General features: G+C 57.5%; 7 protein-coding genes across 7 annotated transcripts; 5 read left to right on the top strand and 2 right to left on the bottom strand.

Moving 5' to 3' along the window:
* Positions 1-1,153: 1,153 nt before the first annotated feature.
* E0L32_001347 (uncharacterized protein) lies at positions 1,154-4,229 on the top strand (the record flags this gene model as incomplete). Its single annotated transcript, XM_031135416.1, has 2 exons — positions 1,154-2,065; positions 2,124-4,229. 2 exons carry the CDS (start codon positions 1,154-1,156, stop codon positions 4,227-4,229), a joined length of 3,018 nt encoding a protein of 1,005 aa, XP_030991861.1.
* Positions 4,230-5,137: 908 nt separating this feature from the next.
* On the top strand, positions 5,138-5,871 carry E0L32_001346 (uncharacterized protein; the record flags this gene model as incomplete). Its single annotated transcript, XM_031135415.1, has 3 exons — positions 5,138-5,243; positions 5,359-5,523; positions 5,591-5,871. 3 exons carry the CDS (start codon positions 5,138-5,140, stop codon positions 5,869-5,871), a joined length of 552 nt encoding a protein of 183 aa, XP_030991860.1.
* Positions 5,872-6,876: 1,005 nt separating this feature from the next.
* Positions 6,877-10,054, top strand: E0L32_001345 (uncharacterized protein; the record flags this gene model as incomplete). The annotated part of the gene is made up of 6 exons (XM_031135414.1): positions 6,877-7,003; positions 7,122-7,159; positions 7,333-7,557; positions 7,612-8,128; positions 8,213-8,550; positions 8,600-10,054. 6 exons carry the CDS (start codon positions 6,877-6,879, stop codon positions 10,052-10,054), a joined length of 2,700 nt encoding a protein of 899 aa, XP_030991859.1.
* Positions 10,055-11,455: 1,401 nt separating this feature from the next.
* Positions 11,456-15,010, top strand: E0L32_001344 (uncharacterized protein; the record flags this gene model as incomplete). Its single annotated transcript, XM_031135413.1, has 4 exons — positions 11,456-11,520; positions 11,591-11,741; positions 11,800-13,838; positions 13,906-15,010. The coding sequence occupies 4 exons, from the start codon at positions 11,456-11,458 to the stop codon at positions 15,008-15,010; spliced, it is 3,360 nt and encodes a 1,119-aa protein (XP_030991858.1).
* An 816-nt stretch (positions 15,011-15,826) lies between these two features.
* On the bottom strand, positions 15,827-17,098 carry E0L32_001343 (uncharacterized protein; the record flags this gene model as incomplete). The annotated part of the gene is made up of 2 exons (XM_031135412.1): positions 15,827-16,891; positions 16,982-17,098. 2 exons carry the CDS (start codon positions 17,096-17,098, stop codon positions 15,827-15,829), a joined length of 1,182 nt encoding a protein of 393 aa, XP_030991857.1.
* Positions 17,099-18,162: 1,064 nt separating this feature from the next.
* Positions 18,163-19,200, top strand: E0L32_001342 (uncharacterized protein; the record flags this gene model as incomplete). Its single annotated transcript, XM_031135410.1, has 3 exons — positions 18,163-18,168; positions 18,247-18,362; positions 18,453-19,200. The coding sequence occupies 3 exons, from the start codon at positions 18,163-18,165 to the stop codon at positions 19,198-19,200; spliced, it is 870 nt and encodes a 289-aa protein (XP_030991856.1).
* Positions 19,201-19,564: 364 nt separating this feature from the next.
* E0L32_001341 (uncharacterized protein) lies at positions 19,565-21,200 on the bottom strand (the record flags this gene model as incomplete). Its single annotated transcript, XM_031135409.1, has 3 exons — positions 19,565-19,947; positions 20,053-20,125; positions 20,211-21,200. The coding sequence occupies 3 exons, from the start codon at positions 21,198-21,200 to the stop codon at positions 19,565-19,567; spliced, it is 1,446 nt and encodes a 481-aa protein (XP_030991855.1).
* Positions 21,201-21,528: the final 328 nt, after the last annotated feature.

Below are 21,528 nucleotides of genomic sequence, written 5' to 3'. Positions count from 1 at the left end.
TGTGACACCCCAACCGAGACAAGAACAAAGGGAGGCCCGGCCTCGACCACATTCCCGGGCGTCCTAGACAAACGCCTCGACGGCGTGGTGCTGCCGCTGCCCGTACCGTCTCGAGCGAGCCAGTCGTTGGGGAGCTGCCAAGCTGGTGAACGGACCTGGAGGTGCTGACTCGGGCCCGATTCGTAGGAAATGTCATGGCCCAGGTAAGATCGCAAGATCGGTCCCAAGCAAGAGCCGGGAGCTAGCGTGCCCTTTGCCTCTCTTGTGCTCCCCGATCTCCCAATCGAGACGTGTTCCCACCATCCACTCACCACGCCTAACTCCCGGTTGGGACATGGCGCTGTCTCAGTCGCTGACGTAAAGGGGGGGAGGAAGAAGAGATCTAAAACGCTGGCCGCTGGCGTTGTGTCCGCGGGTTGCGTAACGGACGGGTCGGAGAGCGAGTTTTTTTTGCAGGGCCAAGGCAGGACGCAAACCTTGGATTGGTGTTCCCCTCCATCTTTTCCGATAGTCTTGTGTGTCTGCTGGACCGGACCCTAGTCCAACAGAAGCTGAACAGATGCTGGACTCGCACCTACGAATACGGAGTAGATTACACAGACTGCTTCCTCCTGGTGCAGCACCTGAAATCTCTCGAATCTGAAGCGTGGGCGATCGAGCGAGGAAAGACGGCGACACTAACAACCCCTCGCTTAGCTTTCCCAACTGGGCAAGGCCTACCCGATCCCAAAGCCGGTTTGGCCTCAGCCGATTCCCCCCAATAATGGCCTGATCGCCCCCAATTCTAGGACACTTTCTCTCTCCCCTCACCCTCAATCAAATCTGGGAACTGGCTCATCCAAAGGCGCCCTCGTATGATCCTGTCTCGAAGCGAAAAACCACTCCAGCGCGCGCAACGAGAATCATTCGACTGTCTGCCATTGCTAACGTCCTCCGACCCTCTTTCGGCCAGCCCATCCCCGGCCCCGGTTGGTCAGACTTGGGGCTCTGCAACGCTTGCCTGCGCGCGCGACAGGGTCAATTGCCTGTCGGAGAGCGCCTCTGCAGCCCTCGCTGCCGCCATTCTCAGGCCACCTGACGCTCCGCCGGGTCAGGCCATTTCTGTCTTGCATGCCGTCGCTGCCCTTGTCCGTGCTGGTTCATTAGGTGAACGATGGCCGAGCAACAGCAGCAGCAGGAGAACGGTGCCATCTTTGGCGACCTCGACTCCTACGACTCTGGCTTTGCAGGCTCCTATCTCGACGACAACGCCTCTCTCGGCACCTCACAGCCTGTCTCCGCTACCGATCCTGGCACCGTTCCTCCCACCACCACCACCACCAGCACCGCCGCCGCAACCACCAACGGCAACACTCCCCAGTCTTTCTTCCCTACCAACGCCAGCTGGGCCTCATTTCAGGACACTCCTCCCTACGAATTCGACTTTGGCGGCTCGGTCGAGGCCTTCAACCCACAGCTGTTGCAGCAGGCCTGGAACCTCCAGCAGGCCCCCCAGTTCATCGGCCATCTGCCGCAGAGACCGCACCCCCAGTCCCTCAACGGCATCAGCCCAGCGTCCATCAATGCCGACTCTCTAAATAGCCCCCTGGGACCCAATTCTTCCTTCTCCGGCAGCGAAGCCCAAGTTCGACCGCACTTCTCGGCCGACATCCTCAGCACCCTGACCCCGGCCCAGCAGGAGAAACTCAAGAGCATCGCAATGCCCGCCCATCTGCAGTACCACTCGCCCAAGAGCGAGCCGAGTCCGCAGTCCAGCATCAATGACAAGGACAAGGGCGACCTCGCCTCGTCGCCCGACGATCCAACCAAGAACAGGAAGAGGAAGTCCTCGGCTGACGACGAGGATGATGACGATGACGACGACGAGAACCAGCCGATCAAGAAGACGGCGCATAATATGATTGAGAAGAGATATCGGACAAATCTGAACGACAAGATTGCTGCCTTGAGAGACAGCGTACCCAGTCTCCGGATCATGTCCAAGAGCGCAAGAGGAGAGGACACTACTGAGGATCGCGAAGAGCTACACGGACTCACCCCCGCCCACAAGCTGAACAAGGCGACGGTAAGCTATTTTTGCGCATCATGTCGAGGAGAAGGTTTCCACTGACATTCAAAACCAGGTCCTGAGCAAAGCCACCGAATACATTCGGCATCTCGAGAAGCGAAACACTCGCCTCCTAGATGAAAACAACACCATGCAGCAGAGGATATCTGCATTTGAGAAGCTTTTCATGCATGGCGCTATGAATGGCGGCATGAGCCCCATGCCGCAACCCCCTACTCCCATGCAGTTCGCCCAGGATGCCTTCATGAACAGCCCGATGTCGACACCGGGAGCATCAGACCCGCCGGGCATGATTCAAGTCCCCGAGGAGATGAAGCGGATCATTCAGGCGCAGGCTGCCGCTGGCCGGCCTTACCCTGTGCCTCCTCAACCTTTCCAGCCGAACCCCGCCCTCATGCGCCAACAACAAATCCAGCAGCAACAGCAGATGCAGCAAAACAGGTGGCAGAATGCCGGCCCTTATTTCGGCAAACTGATGGTGGGCACTCTCGCTGGCTTGATGATCGTGGAGGCGGCGCGAGAGAACGAGCAGAGCAACGACGAGACCGAAGGGCGCGGGCTGTTTGCGGTTCCCATTCACCTGCTCGCCAGCATCGCCTCAACTCCTCACTTCAGCGTTGCGGGATATCACTTGTCGACAGCGCAGGTCTTATCTACGCTCAAGCTTTTGGTGCTCTTTGGCGCTTTGCTGTGGGCATTCGTGCCATCTCTATTCAGCTCTAAGCCTCCCAAGCCACAAAAGGGCGGTCACATTAGCGCGTCTCTGGAGAAGGTTCCGTCCCTGGCATCGCCTATCCACGTCCGGAGGCAAGCGTGGCTCACGGCCATCCAAACTGTTTGGGTTCCTCGGCACAACTTCATCCTCGAAGCTTTGGCCCTGATTCTGAAGACAGTGAAGCTCAGCCTCCGCAATGCGATGGGGTTGCATGGCTATCAGACGCTTACAGGACTCACCGAGGAACAAGAAACGGCTCGGGTCCAGGCGTGGACGATTGCGCTCGATGCCCAGCTCGCTGGTGGTGATATCGAGATCAACAAGAGCCGCCTGACACTGACGCTGCTCGCTTCTGGTACCCTGCCAGACACTCCCCTGCGGCTAATGCTCAAGGCCCTGCACATTCGAGTCATCTTGTGGCAGTCTGGCATCCGTGGTATTCAGAATGTCATCGCCAACAAGCTGGCCAGAAGCAAGTGGAACCAGGCCAAGCAGCTCTACCAGATTACAACACAACTCCGCCGAAGCGGCGCCCAAGTCGCCGACGAGGAACTTCCCGAACACCTCGCGGCTCTTCTCGACCAGGAGTGTGAAGAGGTGCTCAATGACGATGTGGTGCAGCGTGCCCACAACTTGGCCTGGAATAACCCCACGACCTTCAATGTTGACCTCGATATCGGTGGCATGAGCGCCGTCGTGGAAGACCCCGCTGTCAGATCACCTATGGATGCCGTTGCCGCCTGGTGGTCAAGCCTAGTGCTGCACCGCGCCGTGAGCACTGCTTTGTCCGAGGAAGTCGACGAGGCCACAGTTGAGCTCATCAAAGAGGATCTTGACCTTGCCGCTGCTACCTCACCCATTGGCTCAAATGCCCAGCTTCGATCGCTGGTCGCACGGGCTGTTCTCCTCGATGAGAAGCGGGGCTCCAATATCGCCTCCGCCCTGCAGGCTCTGGGTCCCCTCCTCAACCCCGACAAGCACCCCCACTACAGCAAAGGTGTGCCGCCCCTCATTGACTCGCCCATGTCGACGATCGACCTGGACCCCGATGTTGAGATGGCGCTCCGGTGCGCGATGAGCATTGCTCATTTGCAACGGTTTGCTGAGCCTTCCAAAGACACACTGGCCTGCATCGACTCGATCCTTCCTGGTTCCACAGAAGGCATGACGCTGCTGGGCTGCACTGCTGCCTTCAAGCTGATGGAGCGTCTGCACAAGCACAATGTTGCTGCTGAGGCCTGTGCGCCGTCGCTCGAGAGGCTGGCAGGCACCCTGCGTCTTTGGATCGGAGGCCATGCAGGTGACAAGTGTGGTCTGGATCAGGATACGCGACACAACGTCGTCGACCGATGCCTGTCCGTGACCAAGAGCCTCATCGGCATGGACTCGGACCAAGGGTACGGCAGCATGAGCGACGAATGCGACCTGGAAGAGCTTACATCATAGACATGGGCTTTGCTTGCAATCTCTACTCGAACCTTTTCACTTCCTTTATGTTGGCGGTTGCATTTTGACATCTGTACTATGATTTTGATGTTCTCGAGGCGTCCTTCACACCAGCTGGGATTTTCGCTTTTTATCGCACAGGTACACCGGCGTTTGATGATGGGCAAAAAACTGGGAACTATATACATATAGGGAATTTGCGATACCAGGCCCGCAGAGGCAGGAGACGGAGTTTGTTCTCTCGTTTTATTCAGAGATGACGGAATATCATATCAGCCAGCTATCAAGCGAGGGATATACGGATTGCATCATTAAACTTGCCGGGTATTCATGCAACTGGGAGTTATATGCACTGCAATTACACTTTTTGTGCCCCGACGTGCAAGGCCAAGTGATACTGATGGACTATGAAGCATATTGAAGAGTCGAAATCAAAATTCACCATAGGAACAGGCGAGGCTTGGTTGAAAGCTTATATGAATAGACGTCGTCTGTGGCCACTGGGTCCATGCCATTCATCTCGTCTTCGGTAATCTCCTCGTCTATTCATTCTCATATCCCATCCAAGGAATTATGACAATGACAGCACTGGCGGCGGGTGAGCTAAAAATACACTGCGTCTCGAACAAACATCGGCATCCTGTTTAGCTTAACGGGCGGGGTCTGTGCTTTCTCTTCTTGACCGTCCGTGCGATGGCGACAGAACCCCCACTCATGGCGACTGAGGGCTTGCATTTGTCACGATGAAGCACGGAATATCTAGGTAGTATTCTTCGATGGACAAGAGAAGCAAGGATGATGAAAATGGGGAGCATAAAACCCCCTCCCAGTTCTCGCTGCGCCGCATCAAAGCACCCGGCTGGCCTGTCACTTTCGAATATTAACTCCCAACCGCATCTCCCCCCGCCATGCCGTCGCCGACCTCGATCACCCCGGAGTACGAAGCGGCCAATGGCAAGTATGCCGCCGCCTTTGACAAGGGCCATTTAGCTCTCCCGCCCTCTCGGTACTGCCGTCCCCTCCCTCCTCTGATAAAGTTTTATGTCCGACTATGGAAAGCAACTTGAATAAGCTTACCAAGTTTTCTCGTTGTGTTGTTGTTGCGCATGCAGCCAGGTCGCCGTGATAGCGTGCATGGACGCCCGTCTGGACCCGGCCCAGGCGCTGGGGATCGAGCTGGGGTCCGCCCATGTGATCCGCAACGCCGGGGGTCGAGCCGCTGACGCTCTGCGGTCCGTCATCATCTCGCAGCAGCTCCTCGGCACGCGAGAAATCGTCATTGTGCACCATGTACGTACGTTCGAGGGGGTTTCCTTTTTTGCTGCTCAGCAAACAACCCTGAGCTACCTCTATCCTCGTAGAGAAGCCCATCCGACATCATCTGACCACCAGTATCTTACACATATATATATGGCAGACCGATTGCGGAATGCTCACCTTCTCCGACGTCGATCTCAAAGCAAAAGTTCGGAAGGATTTAGACCAGAACGTCGACCACATTGCGTTTTTACCCTTCAGCGACCTCGAGCAGAGCGTCCGCGACGACATTGCCGTCTTGAAGAAGAGCCCGCTGGTTCTGGACGTGCCTATTACTGGCTACATCTACGATGTCAAATCCGGCACGATCGAGGAGGTTAAATAAGGTTTAGTCTAGGTACCTACAGTAGCGTAGTTCACTTTCTAATCGAGGCGATTATCCACCAGTATTTCTCCTCTCGCTGGTGTCTCTCTACCCTGAGATGGTGTTGCATGCTTCACATGTTTAATCCTGTGCGCGAAGGGAACGACTGGCCAGCGTCGACAAAGCCCGTCCGCCCTCGAGTCCTCAATAAGAAGCGGAGGACAACGGAGACGGAAGGTGGTCAGATGGGGCGGCGCCAAGTGCTCGGGACGTAGATGGTGTGGCAGCTGAGTACCGGACAGCCTGGTCAGCAGCCTTGATCCGGCCAGCACCTAGCAACGAGCACGCACAGGGAGCAGGAATGGCGCACCCTCCTTGCATCCTTCAGGAGGGACATTAGTTAAGGGTCGTAAAGGGCCAGATCGGGCCGGAGGCTGTTGTCTGTCTTGGTCCTTTGCTCCCCTTTGTCCAGAAGCATAATCATGGCGGCGGTGCGTGGACTTGACTCGTGAGAGGCCAAAGATAGCAAGCTCGGTGTACGCCCTGGCCTTGAGCGTGTTGGCTCTTTTAAGCGGCTGTCGTAGCGGTCAGCATGCAACAGACTGCATGTGATTACCACAGTCCGTACTTGAACAACCCCGTCTGCCAAGACCCCGGATAGCTGTGTAAGGGTGATGATCTGAGGTATTTCGCCCATGTGTTTGCACCCCAGACGCTAGAGAGCGATACCTGAACGGCAGTGATCGACTAGAGACCCATTAGTTAGTCGATGTGCCGCTTTCAAGGTTTGGCTTCCTCTATTTGTATCTACGCTTCACCGCGTCAGTCTCGAGTTCTCTCGTGGAGAACCGCACTTGCGAGCAAGCAGCGCCTCAATCCTGCTCGTCAAGGGATCGCAGCTCCTTTCCTTCCTTTCTCCCTCTTCTCTTGTCTCGCCAATTCATCCGCGACGACGGACCGTTCGTCGTCCAGACCACACCACCCCCGTGCTTTTCCCCCGCAGTGGGGATCAGCATCTACCCCAACATGGCGACCGTTACTGTCATCTCGACGCTGATTGCGTCCGCGACGTCCAACGCGCCCGCGGCGACGTCGACCGGCGATCGCGCGACGCCGCAGGCTGGGGTTCTCGAGGGTGCCAGTCCTGTTGCTTGTAAGTGACGCGCCGCCCAACGCTGCTGCCGGGATCCCTCTCGGAGCGCCTTGTGGCTCTCACCCTGACTCGGGAAAGGAGGTATTGGATGTGGATGTTAACATATCGCGCGTTGCAGTCGACCCGAAGAATCCGATCCAGCTGTTCATGGTCCAGGTGCGTTCATCATGCCTTGGGTCCTTGTTCTCCCAAGCTACACCGGGATAGGCAGTGCGACTGCAACAAAGGCACACCTGCTGCGTGGCATCGGATTCTTATGCCGTGGTCTTGCGAGAGCCACGCTCCGTACGCCCCGACAAAGTGCTATTCCGCTGACCGCCATCCTATAGGCTGCTCTCATCATTGTGTTCTGTCGACTGTTATACTTCCCTCTTAGATACCTGGGACAGCCTCGTGTCATCGCTGAGGTGATTGGGGGCATTATTCTGGGCCCTTCGGTTATGGGCCATATTCCGCATTTCAAAGATGCCATCTTCCCGGCTCCCTCGATGCCCGTCCTCAACAATGCCGCCAACCTCGGTCTTATCATTTTCTTGTTCCTGACAGCTCTAGAGGTAGATATTCACCTGGTGACTGTCCTTGGTTTCTGAAGCTGACATCGCACACAGGTTGATCTCCACATGTTCAAGCGCAACTGGAAAGTTGCAGTCAGTGTTGGTTTCCTCGGCATGGTTCTATCTTTTGCCCTGGGTGTTGCTATCGCTGTCGGTCTCTACAACCATTTCAACAACGAGGATGGAGTTTCGCCAATTGGCTTCGGCACCTTTTCCCTGTTCGTCGGAACTGCTCTCGCCATCACCGCCTTCCCGGTGCTGTGCAGGATCTTGACCGAGCTCGAGTTGCTGAGCACATCGGTCGGCGTCACTGTGCTGGCTGCTGGCGTGGGCAACGACGTCGTCGGATGGATCTTGCTCGCCCTCTGCGTCGCTCTGGTCAACAACGCCAACGGTCTGGCTGCTCTGTGGGCCTTGTTGTGCTGCGTTGGCTGGATTCTCGTTCTCGTCTTTGCCGTCAAGCCTGCCTTCCACTGGTTCTTGCGAAGGAACGGCAGTCTGCAGAACGGACCGACCCAGGGCACTATCGGCCTCACGATCCTCCTCGTGTTCGTCTCCGCTTGGTTCACCGGTATGTCCTTTTCTCCCGACTTGCCCCTTCACTTTGCATCAGATATCCTATGTTTTCCCCCGCAATACTGATACATTGTTTCAGGTATTATTGGCGTCCATCCCATTTTCGGTGGATTCCTGGTCGGACTTATCTGCCCCCGCGAGAGTGGCTTCGCCATCAAGCTGACGGAAAAGATTGAGGATTTTGTCAGCGTTGTCTTCCTCCCTCTTTATTTTGCGCTGTCTGGGCTGAACACAAACCTCGGTCTGTTGAACGATGGGTTGGTTTGGGCTTACGTGGTCGGTGTGACTGCTGTCGCGTTCTTTGGAAAGATTGTCGGCGGTACCCTCGCTGCCAAGTTCAACGGTCTGGTCTGGAGGGAAAGCTTCACGATCGGTGTGTTGATGAGTTGCAAAGGTCTTGTCGAGCTGATCGTCCTGGTAAGTTTACCTCTCCTCCCCGTGAATGACGGCCACTGACCGAGAGCAGAACATCGGTCTTCAAGCCAACATTCTCTCGCAGCGGACCTTTACGTTGTTCGTTGTTATGGCCGTCGTAACGACCGTGACAACCACGCCCTTGACCAAGCTCCTGTACCCGAAATCGTACCAGTACAAACTGGAGAAGTGGAAGCGCGGCGAGATTGACTGGGATGGCAACCCACTGACGCCTTCCACAAGCCAACAAGATTCGGTGGAGAAGCTCAACGAGAGCCAAATTCGCCGTCTATTGGTCTACCTGCGACTGGACAGTCTTCCTAGCCTGTTCACATTCATCTCCCTCGTCGGTCAGGCGAGCGAGATACAACCTGTTTCGCCTCCAGAAGAGCAAGCTCAGCAGGGCCAGGTGTCTCAGCCTCCACAGCGCCCCCTCGAGGTCCACGGCCTGCGGATTTTGGAACTTACCGAACGTACATCTAGTGTCATGCAGGTCTCCCAAGTTGAAGAGTACTCGCGTCGCGACCCGATTGTCAACACCTTCAAGACCTTCTCCCAGCTCAACAATCTTGCTGCCGCTGGTCAGGTCGTTGTCGCTCCCAGCGATTCGTACGCCGAGACTCTGACGCGCCAGGCGTCCGAGGTTGCTTCAGACTTTGCTTTGATCCCCTGGAGCGAAATCGGCTCTGTCACGGAAGATTCCACGGTTCCCGCAGCGGTCTCGGAACAGGATCGCTTCAACTCGCGGACTCATCTGGACTTCATGCAAAAGTGCCTGGCTCACGCCGTATGCAACACTGGCATCTTCATCAACAATGGGTTTGGCGGTCAAGTCAAGTCCGATCGGCCATCGCTTCACAGGAGCGTTTCGGCCATGTCTATCCACAGCATTCGCGCCCAGCCGGCGTCCCTGCCCGTCGCGGACAAGACTCACCACATCTTCTTCCCCTTCTTTGGCGGTGTCGATGACCGAGTGGCTCTACGCTTCGTGCTACGGCTTGCCAAGAACACCAATGTGAACGCTACGATCTGCCGGTTCGATCTGTCTGGAGAGGAGGTCGACATCACCCACCCGCCAGAGGTCGCCGTTGCGGGCAGCGGCGCGGCAAGCCCTCGCGATGCTGGCTCAAAGCTTGCTACTGGTACCGACATCGACAACGTCAAGACTGTGGAGGAGGCCACTGCCCACGACCTGGGTCTCTTCTCGTCCTTGAAGAACTCGCTTCCCGAGGAGCTCTCCCCTCGCGTCACGTTCATGGAGGTGACTACGCACGGCAAGTCCGCCCTGACCGACGTCATCGCCGAGGCCAAGCAGGTCGTCGGCAAGTCCAGCCGCAACGCGGGCGATCTCGTCATCGTCGGCCGGCGCCACGCCTCGTTTGGCGACTCTGCCGCCGCCACGGACTTCAGGGGCACCGTCGGCACGGTCGGAGAGTGGGTTGCCACGAGCGGAGTCAAGGCCAGTGTCCTGGTCATCCAGGCTGGCGGTCGGGGGCTGGAGTCGTGATTTTCAAGAGGCAAAATTCGGTACGGCGTATCTACTTTTTTTGAAATTTTCGTGGCCGGGGCTGCATTGCACTACCTGATTGATCTCTTGTGCCTAGAAGCATTGGGAATGATTTTGGCTTTGCATTTTGAGTGGGTTTGGATAGGAAAGGGGTGCGCATGCATATATGTTCTTTTGGGGTGCCAGGTATTTCATCTGCGCTGGGCAATATACCAATTTGTTTGAAGTGAGCCTGTCTGCCACCGAGATTTGGCTGTGTGCTTTCTTGCTCGCAGATGTCCAGCAGTAGAGTGTAGTTCACGACACTGTATTTTCGCTCAATATGGCTGGAGTTGTTGACTTTCGGCAATAAGCTTCCATTTGAAATCAACTCGTCACCCGATGGATGAGTGTTGGAAAATTTGGTTTGTACTATCCTCTAAGCAACACTCGTTCGTGCAATGCTGGCACAGATTTAATGACCATCTCGGGGTTGACAATGAGTGTCAGAATGAGACCCAAGGGGTAAGCAACAGGAGTCACTTGTCGGGAGTGCTCGACTTGCGAGTAAGGCCTGAAGATGGTTCTGCGATACGATCCAAGCATCTGTCATCGAAACCAAACAATGGAAGAAACGAAAATAGGTCAAGTCTGTATCGGATTGTGCGAAACCGTTTCTCCGCGGAGCGTCAACAGAGGCTCAAGATTGCGGGTAGAGCTACGATTGGCCGGTTTGCTCTTATCAAGTCCCGTTCTTGGAACGACATATCTCAGTCCTTATCTTGATCAACCACATTTGACGGCACAATGCGCAAATCAGCGCCGCGCCTCGAACGAGAAGCGCATCTCCCGAGGAGATCCTCGCGACGCCCTTATGACGCCGGGAGCATTGCCAATGCAGGCTTGTGATTGGGGAGGCGCCGTCCGATGGCTCTGATGGCTGGGCTGGACCTGCGTACAGCTGGGGCGGCGACAGCTCGGCAAGATGGGGGATAAACGGGGCCTGGGATACAGAGGCTTCAACCTGGTGTGATCTTGTATTGGGCGGGCCCGCACATTTCACCATTGATCGACTTATAGATCCATATCAGGAGACTCTTGTTCAGATGTATCCCTAGAGAGGGACGAAAAATGCGAAGCAATTTGAGCATTGTCTTCATTTTTCATTTTCATTTCCCAAACTCTCTTGCCTTGTCTTCCCTCCTCTCTTACTTTTACAGCAGTGACCGTATAAACGACTTACAGTTATCCACGCTATCTATCCTTTGACGGTTTCTCGTTGTTGCAGGCCTCGCAGGCCATGGTGCTGTCTACGAACTTCTTCCCCATCAGCATCTTCTACTGTCTCCTCTTCAACGGGGTCATCTTCTTGGCTCTTTTCATCTTTCGCCAGCAGCGAGCGGGTACCGCTTGTCAGTCAAGATGACTGTCGGGCAGCGCAAGAAGATCGTTGTGGTTGGGCTGGGGATGGTGGGGATCAGCTTCATGTAAGTCGGAGAGGGCAAACCGCCGAGGCGGGTTCAGTCGAGGCCCAACTAATGTTTGCCTTGCCCTTAGAGAGAAAGTGCTGAAACTCGACGCCAAAACCCGAGAATACGACATTGTTGTCATTGGCGAGGAGCCGCATCTGGCTTACAATCGAGTCGGGTTGACAACTTTCTTCGAGCATAGGAAGATTGAGAACCTGTATCTCAACTCTGAAGATTGGGTAGGTGTCCTTTCCGTGCAATAATTGCCATGCTTGAGTTACTTACACGCTTATGTAGTACAATGGTTTCGCAGACGGTGCTCTCGGCTGCCACATCAACACAAAGGTCACCGAGATTCTTCCCGCAACAAAAATAGTCACATGTGCAGATGGCAGTGAAGTGTCCTATGACATTCTGGTCATTGCCACCGGTTCCGATGCCATTCTCCCAAGCCACACACCAGGCCATGACGCAAACGGTGTCTTTCTCTACCGGACGATCGATGACCTGGAGAGGCTGATTGCCTTTGCCGCGACGAGGAAAGGCACAGTCGGCGCCGTCGTTGGCGGCGGACTCTTGGGTCTCGAGGCCGCGAAAGCAATGCTTGATCTTGACTGCTACGAGAGGGTCAAGGTCATCGAGCGCAACAAATGGGTACTCAGTCGACAACTTGACGGCGATGCAGGCGGCATGGTGGTCGAGCAGGTGCGGAGCTTAGGGGTGGATGTTCTTCTCACGAGACAGGTAGGGAAGATCGAGGCCGACGCTGATAACAATGTTGTCGGCGTGCACTTTGAGGATGGAGAGTACCTGCCGTGCTCGACCATATGTTTCGCGATCGGAGTACGGCCGCGAGATGAGCTTGCCAGGAAAGCAGGGATCGAGTGTGCAGAGCGCGGTGGCGGGATTGTTGTCAGTGACGACCTTACCACCAGCGAGCCCGACATCTACGCCATTGGCGAGTGTGCAAGCTGGCAGGATCAGACATTCGGTCTGATCGCGCCCGGTATCGAGATGGCAGACGTCCTGTCGTTTAACCTGACACAGGCCAAGCTACATCAGCCACGCCTGTATAAGCGACCGGACTTGAGTACGAAACTCAAGCTGATGGGCGTCGACGTTGCGAGCTTCGGCGACTTCTTTGCAGACAGGGACGGACCCAAGCACCTCCCAGCTAAGGCAGCACGGAAGGGGTCGCGACAGACAAACGGGACAAACGGGACAAACGGCCACAAGCAGACCAACGGCAACGGCACAGTAAACGGAGGGGCAGCAGCAGGCCAAGTCAAGGCTCTAACGTACAAGGACCCCTTTCAAAATATCTACAAGAAGTACATATTCACCAAGGATGGGAAGTATCTACTCGGTGGCATGATGATAGGAGACACGAGCGACTATGTGAAACTAGTTCCCATGGTCAAGAACCAGAAGGAGCTCGACATACCACCAGCACAACTCATCCTAGGGGCGAAGAAAGAAGGGGCAGACGACGGCGACGACCTAGAAGACGACACGCAGATCTGCTCGTGTCACAACGTCAACAAGGGCGACATTGTGAATATCGTCAAGGACGGCTCGTGCAAGAGCTTGGGCGAGGTGAAATCGTGCACGAAAGCAGGCACGGGCTGCGGAGGATGCATGCCCCTGGTCACATCCATCTTCAACAAGGCCATGAAGGACATGGGCAACGAGGTCAAGAACAACCTGTGCCCGCACTTCGACTTCACCCGCGCGGACCTGTACAACATCGTCATGGCGAAGCGCCTCCGGACCTTCCAGGACGTGATGCGCGAGGCGGGCACCTCGCCCGACGGCCTGGGCTGCGAGGTGTGCAAGCCGACGGTCGGCAGCATCTTCTCGAGCCTGTGGAACCGGCACGTCATGGACCGGGCGCACCACGGCCTGCAGGACACCAACGACCGCTTCCTGGGCAACATCCAGCGCAACGGCACCTTCAGCGTCGTGCCGCGCGTGGCCGGCGGCGAGATCACGCCCGACCGGCTCATCGTCATGGGCGAGGTGGCGCGCGAGTACGGGCTCTACACCAAGATCACGGGCGGGCAGCGCATCGACATGTTTGGCGCGCGCAAGCAGGACCTGCTGGCCATCTGGCGGCGGCTCGTCGACGCCGGCATGGAGAGCGGGCACGCGTACGCCAAGTCGCTGCGGACGGTCAAGAGCTGCGTCGGCACGACGTGGTGCCGCTTCGGCATCGGCGACAGCGTCGGCATGGCCGTCCGGCTCGAGGAGCGGTACAAGAGCATCCGGAGCCCGCACAAGATCAAGGGCGGCGTGAGCGGGTGCGTGCGCGAGTGCGCCGAGGCGCAGAACAAGGAGTAAGTGGTTCTTCCATTCTTGGCAGTTTGTTTCGATCACTGACATTGTCTCCTTCCTCGTAACTAGCTTTGGCCTCATCGCCACGGAAAAGGGGTTCAACATCTTCGTCGGCGGCAACGGCGGCGCAAAGCCGAGGCACTCGGAGCTCCTGGCCAAGGACGTGCCGCCCGCCGAGGTCGTGCCCATCCTCGACCGCTACCTCATGTTCTACATCCGCACCGCCGACAAGCTCCAGCGCACGGCCCGCTGGCTCGAGGCCCTGCCGGGCGGCATCGCCTACCTGCGCGACGTGGTCCTGCACGACCGCCTGGGCATCTGCGCCTCGCTCGAGGCGCAGATGCAGGAGCTCGTCGACTCCTTCTTCGACGAGTGGGCCGAGGCGCTCGCCGACCCGGCCATCGCCGCCAAGTTCCGCCAGTTCGACAACACGGACGAGTCGGTCGACGCCACGGAGCTCGCGCCCGAGCGCGGGCAGCGCCGCCCCGTGCACTGGCCGCGCGACGCCGCGGCCGACGACTTTGCCGGCCTGCGCGACCGCTGGTCGTCGACGGCGTGGCAGCCCGTCATCGAGGCGGCGCACTTCGAGGGCGCCGACGACGCGCCCAACGGCATCTCGGCGACCATCAAGCGCGGCGACACGCAGCTCGCCGTGTGGCGCGTCCGGGGCCGCTACTTCGCCACGCAGCAGATGTGCCCGCACAAGCGGGCCTTTGTGCTGTCCGACGGGCTTATCGGGCAGCAGCAAGAGGAGAAGGAGGGGGCCAGCGGGTGCGACAAGAAGGCGGCGCCGTGGGTGTCGTGCCCGTACCACAAGCGCAACTACGACCTCGGGGACGGCAGCTGCAAGACCGACTCGGCGCTGTCGATCGCGACGTTTGACGTCGAGGAGCGCGCGGACGGCATGGTCTACCTGAGGCTGCCGCCGGTGGAAGAGCTGGACGCCGCGCTGGGGACGAGCAGGTGGATGGTGCGCAAGGGCGACGGGGAGGTGGGCGCGGACGGCACGAGCAACGGCGCGGGAGGACCGCCCTTCACGGAGCTCGACCGCAAGATTGGGTTCAAGGGGCGGCGGGCCAAGAAGCCCGGCGTCAGGCCGCATGCCGAACTCCCCATGCGCAAGCCTGTACAGTTGGCTGTGGGTGGGGGATGTGGCATGGCTCCAGACTGGTGATGATATGAAGATTGATGATCATTGCATCGTATATGATAGTTCAGCGAACCTTAGAACAAGGGTTGATTATGTATGGGTCTGAAGAGCCTCTCGTCATTTATGTTGGCAGCTTAGCTTTGCTCAGAAGGATCGGGTAGAGGGGCACATATTACAAGACCTGTTGTAGAAATCAAACAATCTTTTATTTATTTGCAAGTGATGCAATGATTCTATCAAAGTTCCATACCACTGGCAAGTGTACCGTCTACCTCAACGCCAAAGAACATAGAACTTCAACGAGGTGAGTGTCGCTGAAGATACCGATCAGTATTACTGATGGGCATCTCCCGGCTTCATATACATGCTGCCTGGACGCTCAGTGTTGATGCTATTTTGAAATCGCATAGACCATTCCATAGGGACCACTGAACAAGAGTAAAAAGAAAAAAACAATTCATGAGTGCCTCCCTTTTTGTAAAACATAAAAAGCCTGCTGCGCTGTCCGTGTCCATGCTCCATCTAACCCTTTGAGCCAGCTGATGACAGAGGCCGTATAGGTGATGAGGGCACGGCCGGCGATGCAATCGGAGAGAAATACTTCATTCGAGCGACGGCCTCCTCGGCCATATCGCGCAACTCCTGAGAAGTCGGGGTATTGGAAGATAACAAAGCCGTAAAATAATGAAACGGTGGAAGCTCAGTACCAGGTGGAAAGGGACGTTTTGGTGAGAGTGAGTAGGTCGATATGGGAGTCGACGGAGATGGGGCGAGCGACTCGGGTCCGGGCGCAGTCCAAACATCAGTCCTCACCCCTGCCGTTTGGACATCCTCCGGCCTTCACTGGGTGCTAGGTGTCTGGGTGGAATCACCATTCTCGACAGCCTTGCCTTTGCCCTTGGCATCGGTCTCGGGAGTGGCGCTCTCGACGTCAAGAACGGATCGGCCAGTCTCGAGATCGATCAAGTCATCACCCATCAGGACCACCTCCTGGGCGGTGATGCGGCGCATGAGGGCGAGGAAGCTCGAGTTGGCAAACTTCTCGCTGTTGTTGTCAGCAACCGAGTCGAGGATCTCGCGCGCTGTCTGAGAGAGCTCATCCTTGACACGACGCTCCTCCAGGATTGCATCCCGCTCTTCCTTGGTAGCGCCAAGGGCACCAGGGGCGAGCAGGGGGTGTCCCTCGGCACGCTCCTGATCGAGTTGGTCAGCTAGGCGCTCCATCACGGCCTGCGTGTCCTCTGTCTCCGCTCGAGCAAGTGCACGCTCGTCCGCGGTAGGGCCGTTCTCGACCATGTAAGCGTCCATCTCGTTCTCGAAATCAGCGTATTCAGTGCTCAGCTGAGCGAACTGCGCGGCAAGCGCCTCCTCGGTCAGGCCGGGAGGCAGTGAGGCAACTGTGGTCTGCGGGGGGGCAGGCGCCAAACCAGCAGCAGCGGGACCCGGCTGAGCGTTCATGAAGGGCTGGTAGGTAGGCTGGTGGAACTGAGCTGGGTATGCGGCCGCCGGTCCCATCTGCGCGTACATGGGACCACCTCCGTAGGCAAGCATGCCCGGTCGAGAGGCAGCTTGGGCCGGGCCCATATTGTTCATCATCTGGCCAGGAGCTGCGCCAACGCCATTGTTCTGTGTGCCTCCAGCAGCAAATTCAGAAGCCCAGGTGTTGAAGCCGGCTGGGCCGAGCTCGTGATCCTCAGGGCGGTTCAGGCTGGGCATAGGTGTATCGACGCCGGGGCGCGCTCTGGGGTTGACGCGGGGCAAGGTCCGGACGTACGGAAGATGGTGAGGAGCGAGCTCCGGCTGGTGAGCCGCGCTGATCCCGTGTCCGGCAGCTGGGGGAAGCGGGCTCTGCAAGAATGCCTGGAAGGCTTCATCGTTGTTCGAGTGTCGGGCACCGCGGAAGATCTGCATAGGTTAGGATACAATCCATTGTAGCAAGGGCAAAGTGAAGCGCAAGTGAAATCGAAATGAGTCGCAAGTTGAGGCAAGACTCACCGACGAGCCTCCCTGAGGCGCTCCGGTCAGGCGATCCTGCTGGAGGGAGCGATCGCGATCGACGTGCTCTCCGAAGCTCTTGAGAGCATTGGAGGGGCCGCAGAGGTTGTCCGACATCTTGGTGACGGGTTGCTGATCAGCGACGAGGAAGGGGAAATTTCGAGGTCTCGTTGCTTTGGATCAAAAGAGCGAACTGTTTCTATCGCGACGGAAGTGTAGATAAACTATCGCGAAGGTCAGAAAGCCTGGGAATCAAGAGCCGAGGTTGATCGGGAAGAGGTTCGTGGTGGGGGATGGATCGCTGAGAAAGTGGTGGCGATTTGCGAAGCGAAAAAAAGAGGAAGAGGGGAAGAGGTTTACCTGAGATAAGAATTATATAATGATAGATATGAGTCCATGCTTGAAGTCCTGGTGGACCCGCAAAAAGAGATCGTGATCCAAAAAGCCGGAGTCGTGAAGAGTGGGATGTTGAAGTGTGAGGCCATGTTCGCGATGGTGGAAGCCGAAGGATGGTTCCGGCTTAGAGAAGCACATGCAAAAAGATGGAGCCCCCACTTCCCCAGAGAGTGCTGATTAATGGCGCTAAACGGATAAGGAACAAGCCTGAGCCTGGGGCTGGTTAGGGATGAAAGACACGCACTTCAGGTGACATCAACCGCTAAAGCGCCAAAAGCCGGTTGGAGGCCGGTGCCGGATTTACTTTGGCCCCCCCTTCTGGTGGTGCTGCACACACTGGATTTGGTACCTGAGGTCAGTGCCCCAACCAGCAGCATTTTAGGCTTGTGCTGTGCTGTCCAGAACGCATTGATGCGCTAAGGATTAGTTATCAGTGTAGCTGGCATCTCTCTAGACACTTGGCAAGCAACCTCCAAGCTATCAAGAGTCACGCCCCTTTGCCTCAACAATAAAAACAGCATCGCGACACCTCACAATAGCCCAAGCCCCAGACCGTTCCCATTCAGCCTTTTGCTGCAAATCTAAGAGACCCGTATCTTCGATCAGTTCAATTGAGCCGATCCCGAATCAGCTCGTAATGGTATAGCTCCCTGCCCAAGTATCATCATGCCCCTCATTCATTCCACGGCCCGCTCTATTTCGGTGGTGACAGCATGGAAGACAATAGCTAACCAAGTTGATGCTTCTAGGCTACCCAAGTCATAGCGAACTCCAGTCATGAGGAGATGATCGTACGTCACAAACAACAGCATCACAGCTCGAGGAGGCTGATCCCGAACCTCTGCGCCCCAAGCTAACCCCCGACGTAGCATGATGCCGTCCTCGACTACTACGGCCGCCGGCTAGCCACCTGCTCCTCCGATAGAACGATCAAGATCTTCGAGGTCGATGGCGAGACTCAGAGGCTCACCGAGACGCTAAAGGGGTAAGTCTGCCCCCCCGTCCTCTCGATCCTCACCAACTAGAACCTCAATTCGAGATCTGTCTCCTAATCACTGCTTGCGGTTCTTTCTAGACACGAAGGTCCCGTCTGGTGCGTCGCGTGGGCACACCCCAAGTACGGCAACATCCTCGCCTCGGCCGGCTACGACGGCAAGGTCTTCATCTGGCGCGAGCAGTCGGGCTCATGGCAGAAGCTCTTCGACTTTGCCCTGCACAAGGCCTCGGTCAACATCGTCGCCTGGTCCCCGCACGAGTCGGGCTGCCTGCTGGCCTGCGCCTCGTCCGACGGCGCCGTCTCGGTCCTCGAGTTCAAGGACAACAACTACGAGCACACGACCTTCCCCGCCCACGGCCTCGGCGTCAACTCGGTCTCGTGGGCGCCCAGCACCACCCCGGGCTCCATCGTCTCGTCCAACCCGGGCCCCGGCAGCACCGGCAACCGCCGCTTCGTGACGGGCGGCTGCGACAACCTGCTCAAGATCTGGGCCTGGGACCCCGCGGCCAACGGCTACAAGCAGGAGCGCGAGCCCCTCGCCGGCCACACCGACTGGGTCCGCGACGTCGCCTGGAGCCCGACCGTCCTGCAGAAGAGCTACATCGCCAGCGCCAGCCAGGACAAGACGGTGCGCATCTGGACGAGCGACGCCGGCAGCCAGGGCGCCTGGAACTGCAAGGTGCTCAACTTCGACGCCCCCGTCTGGCGGGTCAGCTGGTCGCTGAGCGGCAACGTTCTGGCCGTCAGTGGCGGCGACAACAAGGTTACGCTGTGGAAGGAGAACCTCAAGGGCGAGTGGGAGTGCGTGAAGACCATGGAGGAGTAGACATCCGGGCTTCTTGCCTGGGCGCAGGGGAAGAACAAGGGATACAAAATGGGAGAAATTAGACGATGTCATGTACGGCGTTCAGGCTTCGCCCCCCACGTAGCGAAGGGGGCTTGTATTGCAGAGTAATAGTGCCGAGACTCGGGTCTATGCAAATCATGCTACTCACTTGCTTGGCATCGCGATGTGTGCCTTTGCAGCTCTGAAATTAAATTTTGGTTGAGTTACAAGACTTGTAAACCATTTTCATTCTTGAGAATACAAAACAAGCACCGCATAACAATCCGTAATTAAAGAGGTAAACTTTGTGTTCGTCCCATATCATAAATCGTCATGTGTGATGATGAAAAAGTCTCACCATGGCTCAAATAGCAACCATCAACATCCCACCAAGCAAACCCAGCACTGCAGCTCCAGCAGCCATCCAGGCGCCCTCGGCCGTTCGGTATCTACCCGAACGAGGACCGACGTTGGGAGTGCTCGTTGCGGAACCGCCGCCGCCGAGGGCGGTCATGTCCCCCTTTTGCAGCACGTAGATCTCGCCCGTGCTGTCGGAGCTCATGAAGATGCGGCCCTTGTCGTCGATGGCCAGGCCGACGGGGCGGAAGCACTTGCCCGGGCAGGCCGACAGGTCGGCGTTGGACAGGATGTCCTTGGCGGCGGTGGTGCTGGTGGGCGGCTCGACGGGCTGCCCGTTGGCGAAGGAGACGACCGAGAGCTTGTAGCCTACCGGGTCGTTGCGGTTCCCTGCAGGGTGTGGTGTGCTATATGTGAGCGTGCGTTCTTTATTTCTCTTCGTGCATTGTGGGAGGGAACAGGGGAGACGAGGTGAGGTGGTTGTCTGCGACTTACAGCTGCCGTGGAACGCTACGTAGGCTTCGGTGCCGTTGGAGTTGAACTTGATATCAAGGGGTGCCATGTGCGCCTTTGTGTAACATACTCTTAGCAGGCCTTCTCTCTGGGCTTTTCGAGGCTTGCCCCCGAAAGTGAATGTCTGCTTCAATACTTACCTGAAAGGTCAACCGTGGCGCGACATACTTGTCCGCGCACGTCTTGTCGTTGAGCTGGTCGTTGGGATCGAGCGCAAACTGGCTGCCGACCACCATGTCGCCCTTGTCCGGGACGTCGGTGCCCCAGAGCGCGAAGCAGTCCGGGTACCCAAAGTTGCCGCCCTGGTTGCCCTCCTTTGAGGACAGCGACCCGTTGAGGAAGCCGTGGAAGTTCATCTCCTCGCCCGGGTCGTCCTGGTGGATGTCCTTGCCCTGGCGCCGGATCTGGTCGGCCGAGTTCTCGACGCTGAAGACGCCGCCCGTCAGCGGCTCCTCGGCCACGCCGACCGAGTTGCGCAGGCCCCAGCCGAGCACCGTGCCGCCGGAGCCGTAGTCGAAGGCGTCCCTGCCGCCGTTGGGCAGGTCCGTGACGTTGAAGGCCCGGATCTGCGACCGCCCGGAGCCGACCTGCCGCGTCTCCATGTCCATGTTCTCGCTGCTGCCGCGCGACACGAGCAGGACGCCCTCGGCCCGGCGAGACAGCAGCAGCGTCCGCGACACGTGGTCCGAGTTGCTCATGTTCTGCACCAGCGTCCGCCGGCCGCTGACCCCGGTGCCGGCGGCGTCGTAGGCCCACGAGTAGACCTTGTCGGCCGACGAGGCGTACAGCGTCCTGCCGTCCGGCGAGAGCTCGATGCCGTGGTTGAGGCCGCTGTCGGCGACGAGCGTCTTGCTGTCCTTGACGGCGAGGCAGGTGCCGCCGCTGTCGGTGAAGGTGAGCCGCTGGATGCCCGTGCCCTGCTGCACGACGAGCAGGCCGCCCTCGCGGTCGAAGAGGATGCCGCGCGGCTTCTTGAGGCCCGTCGCGATGAGCTGCGCCGTGTAGCCGGCGCCGACGACGGGGGCGCTGTACGACGGCTTGAGAGCATTGGCGCAGGTGGCGGCGGCCTGGGCATATGTGAGGGAAGCGTGCAACAACGCCGCAAGTGCGGCTTTGATGATGAAGCCCATGACCTTTGCGAATGTGTGGACTTGAAAGTGGTCGAGATAGTTCTGAAATAGAGACGTGAAGCTCAATCCTCAATTGACTCGGACCAAATTGGTGTAAGTCCAATTGTACTTCAATCACACTCAATCAATCAGTTCGATGAACAGAAAAGAGTCAAGATTCCACCACGACTTATATCCAATGACAATATGCCTGATGCTTGCGTTCCTTCTAGATGAACCACTCCACACAATACTCGAGCTTGCCCTCTTTCCCGCGTGCGAGTCACCAGAAAGAGTAATAGGCAAGCTTGGAAGCAGAGAGCGGGAAGATCGGCCTGCCTTTCTTCAA

This window comes from Thyridium curvatum (assembly GCF_004353045.1).
Source record: "Thyridium curvatum strain D216 chromosome Unknown NODE_5_length_802575_cov_81.998223, whole genome shotgun sequence".
Taxonomy (NCBI): domain Eukaryota; kingdom Fungi; phylum Ascomycota; class Sordariomycetes; order Thyridiales; family Thyridiaceae; genus Thyridium; species Thyridium curvatum.
Note: the sequence above shows the minus strand (reverse complement) of the source record. Positions and strands in the feature narration are given on the sequence as shown.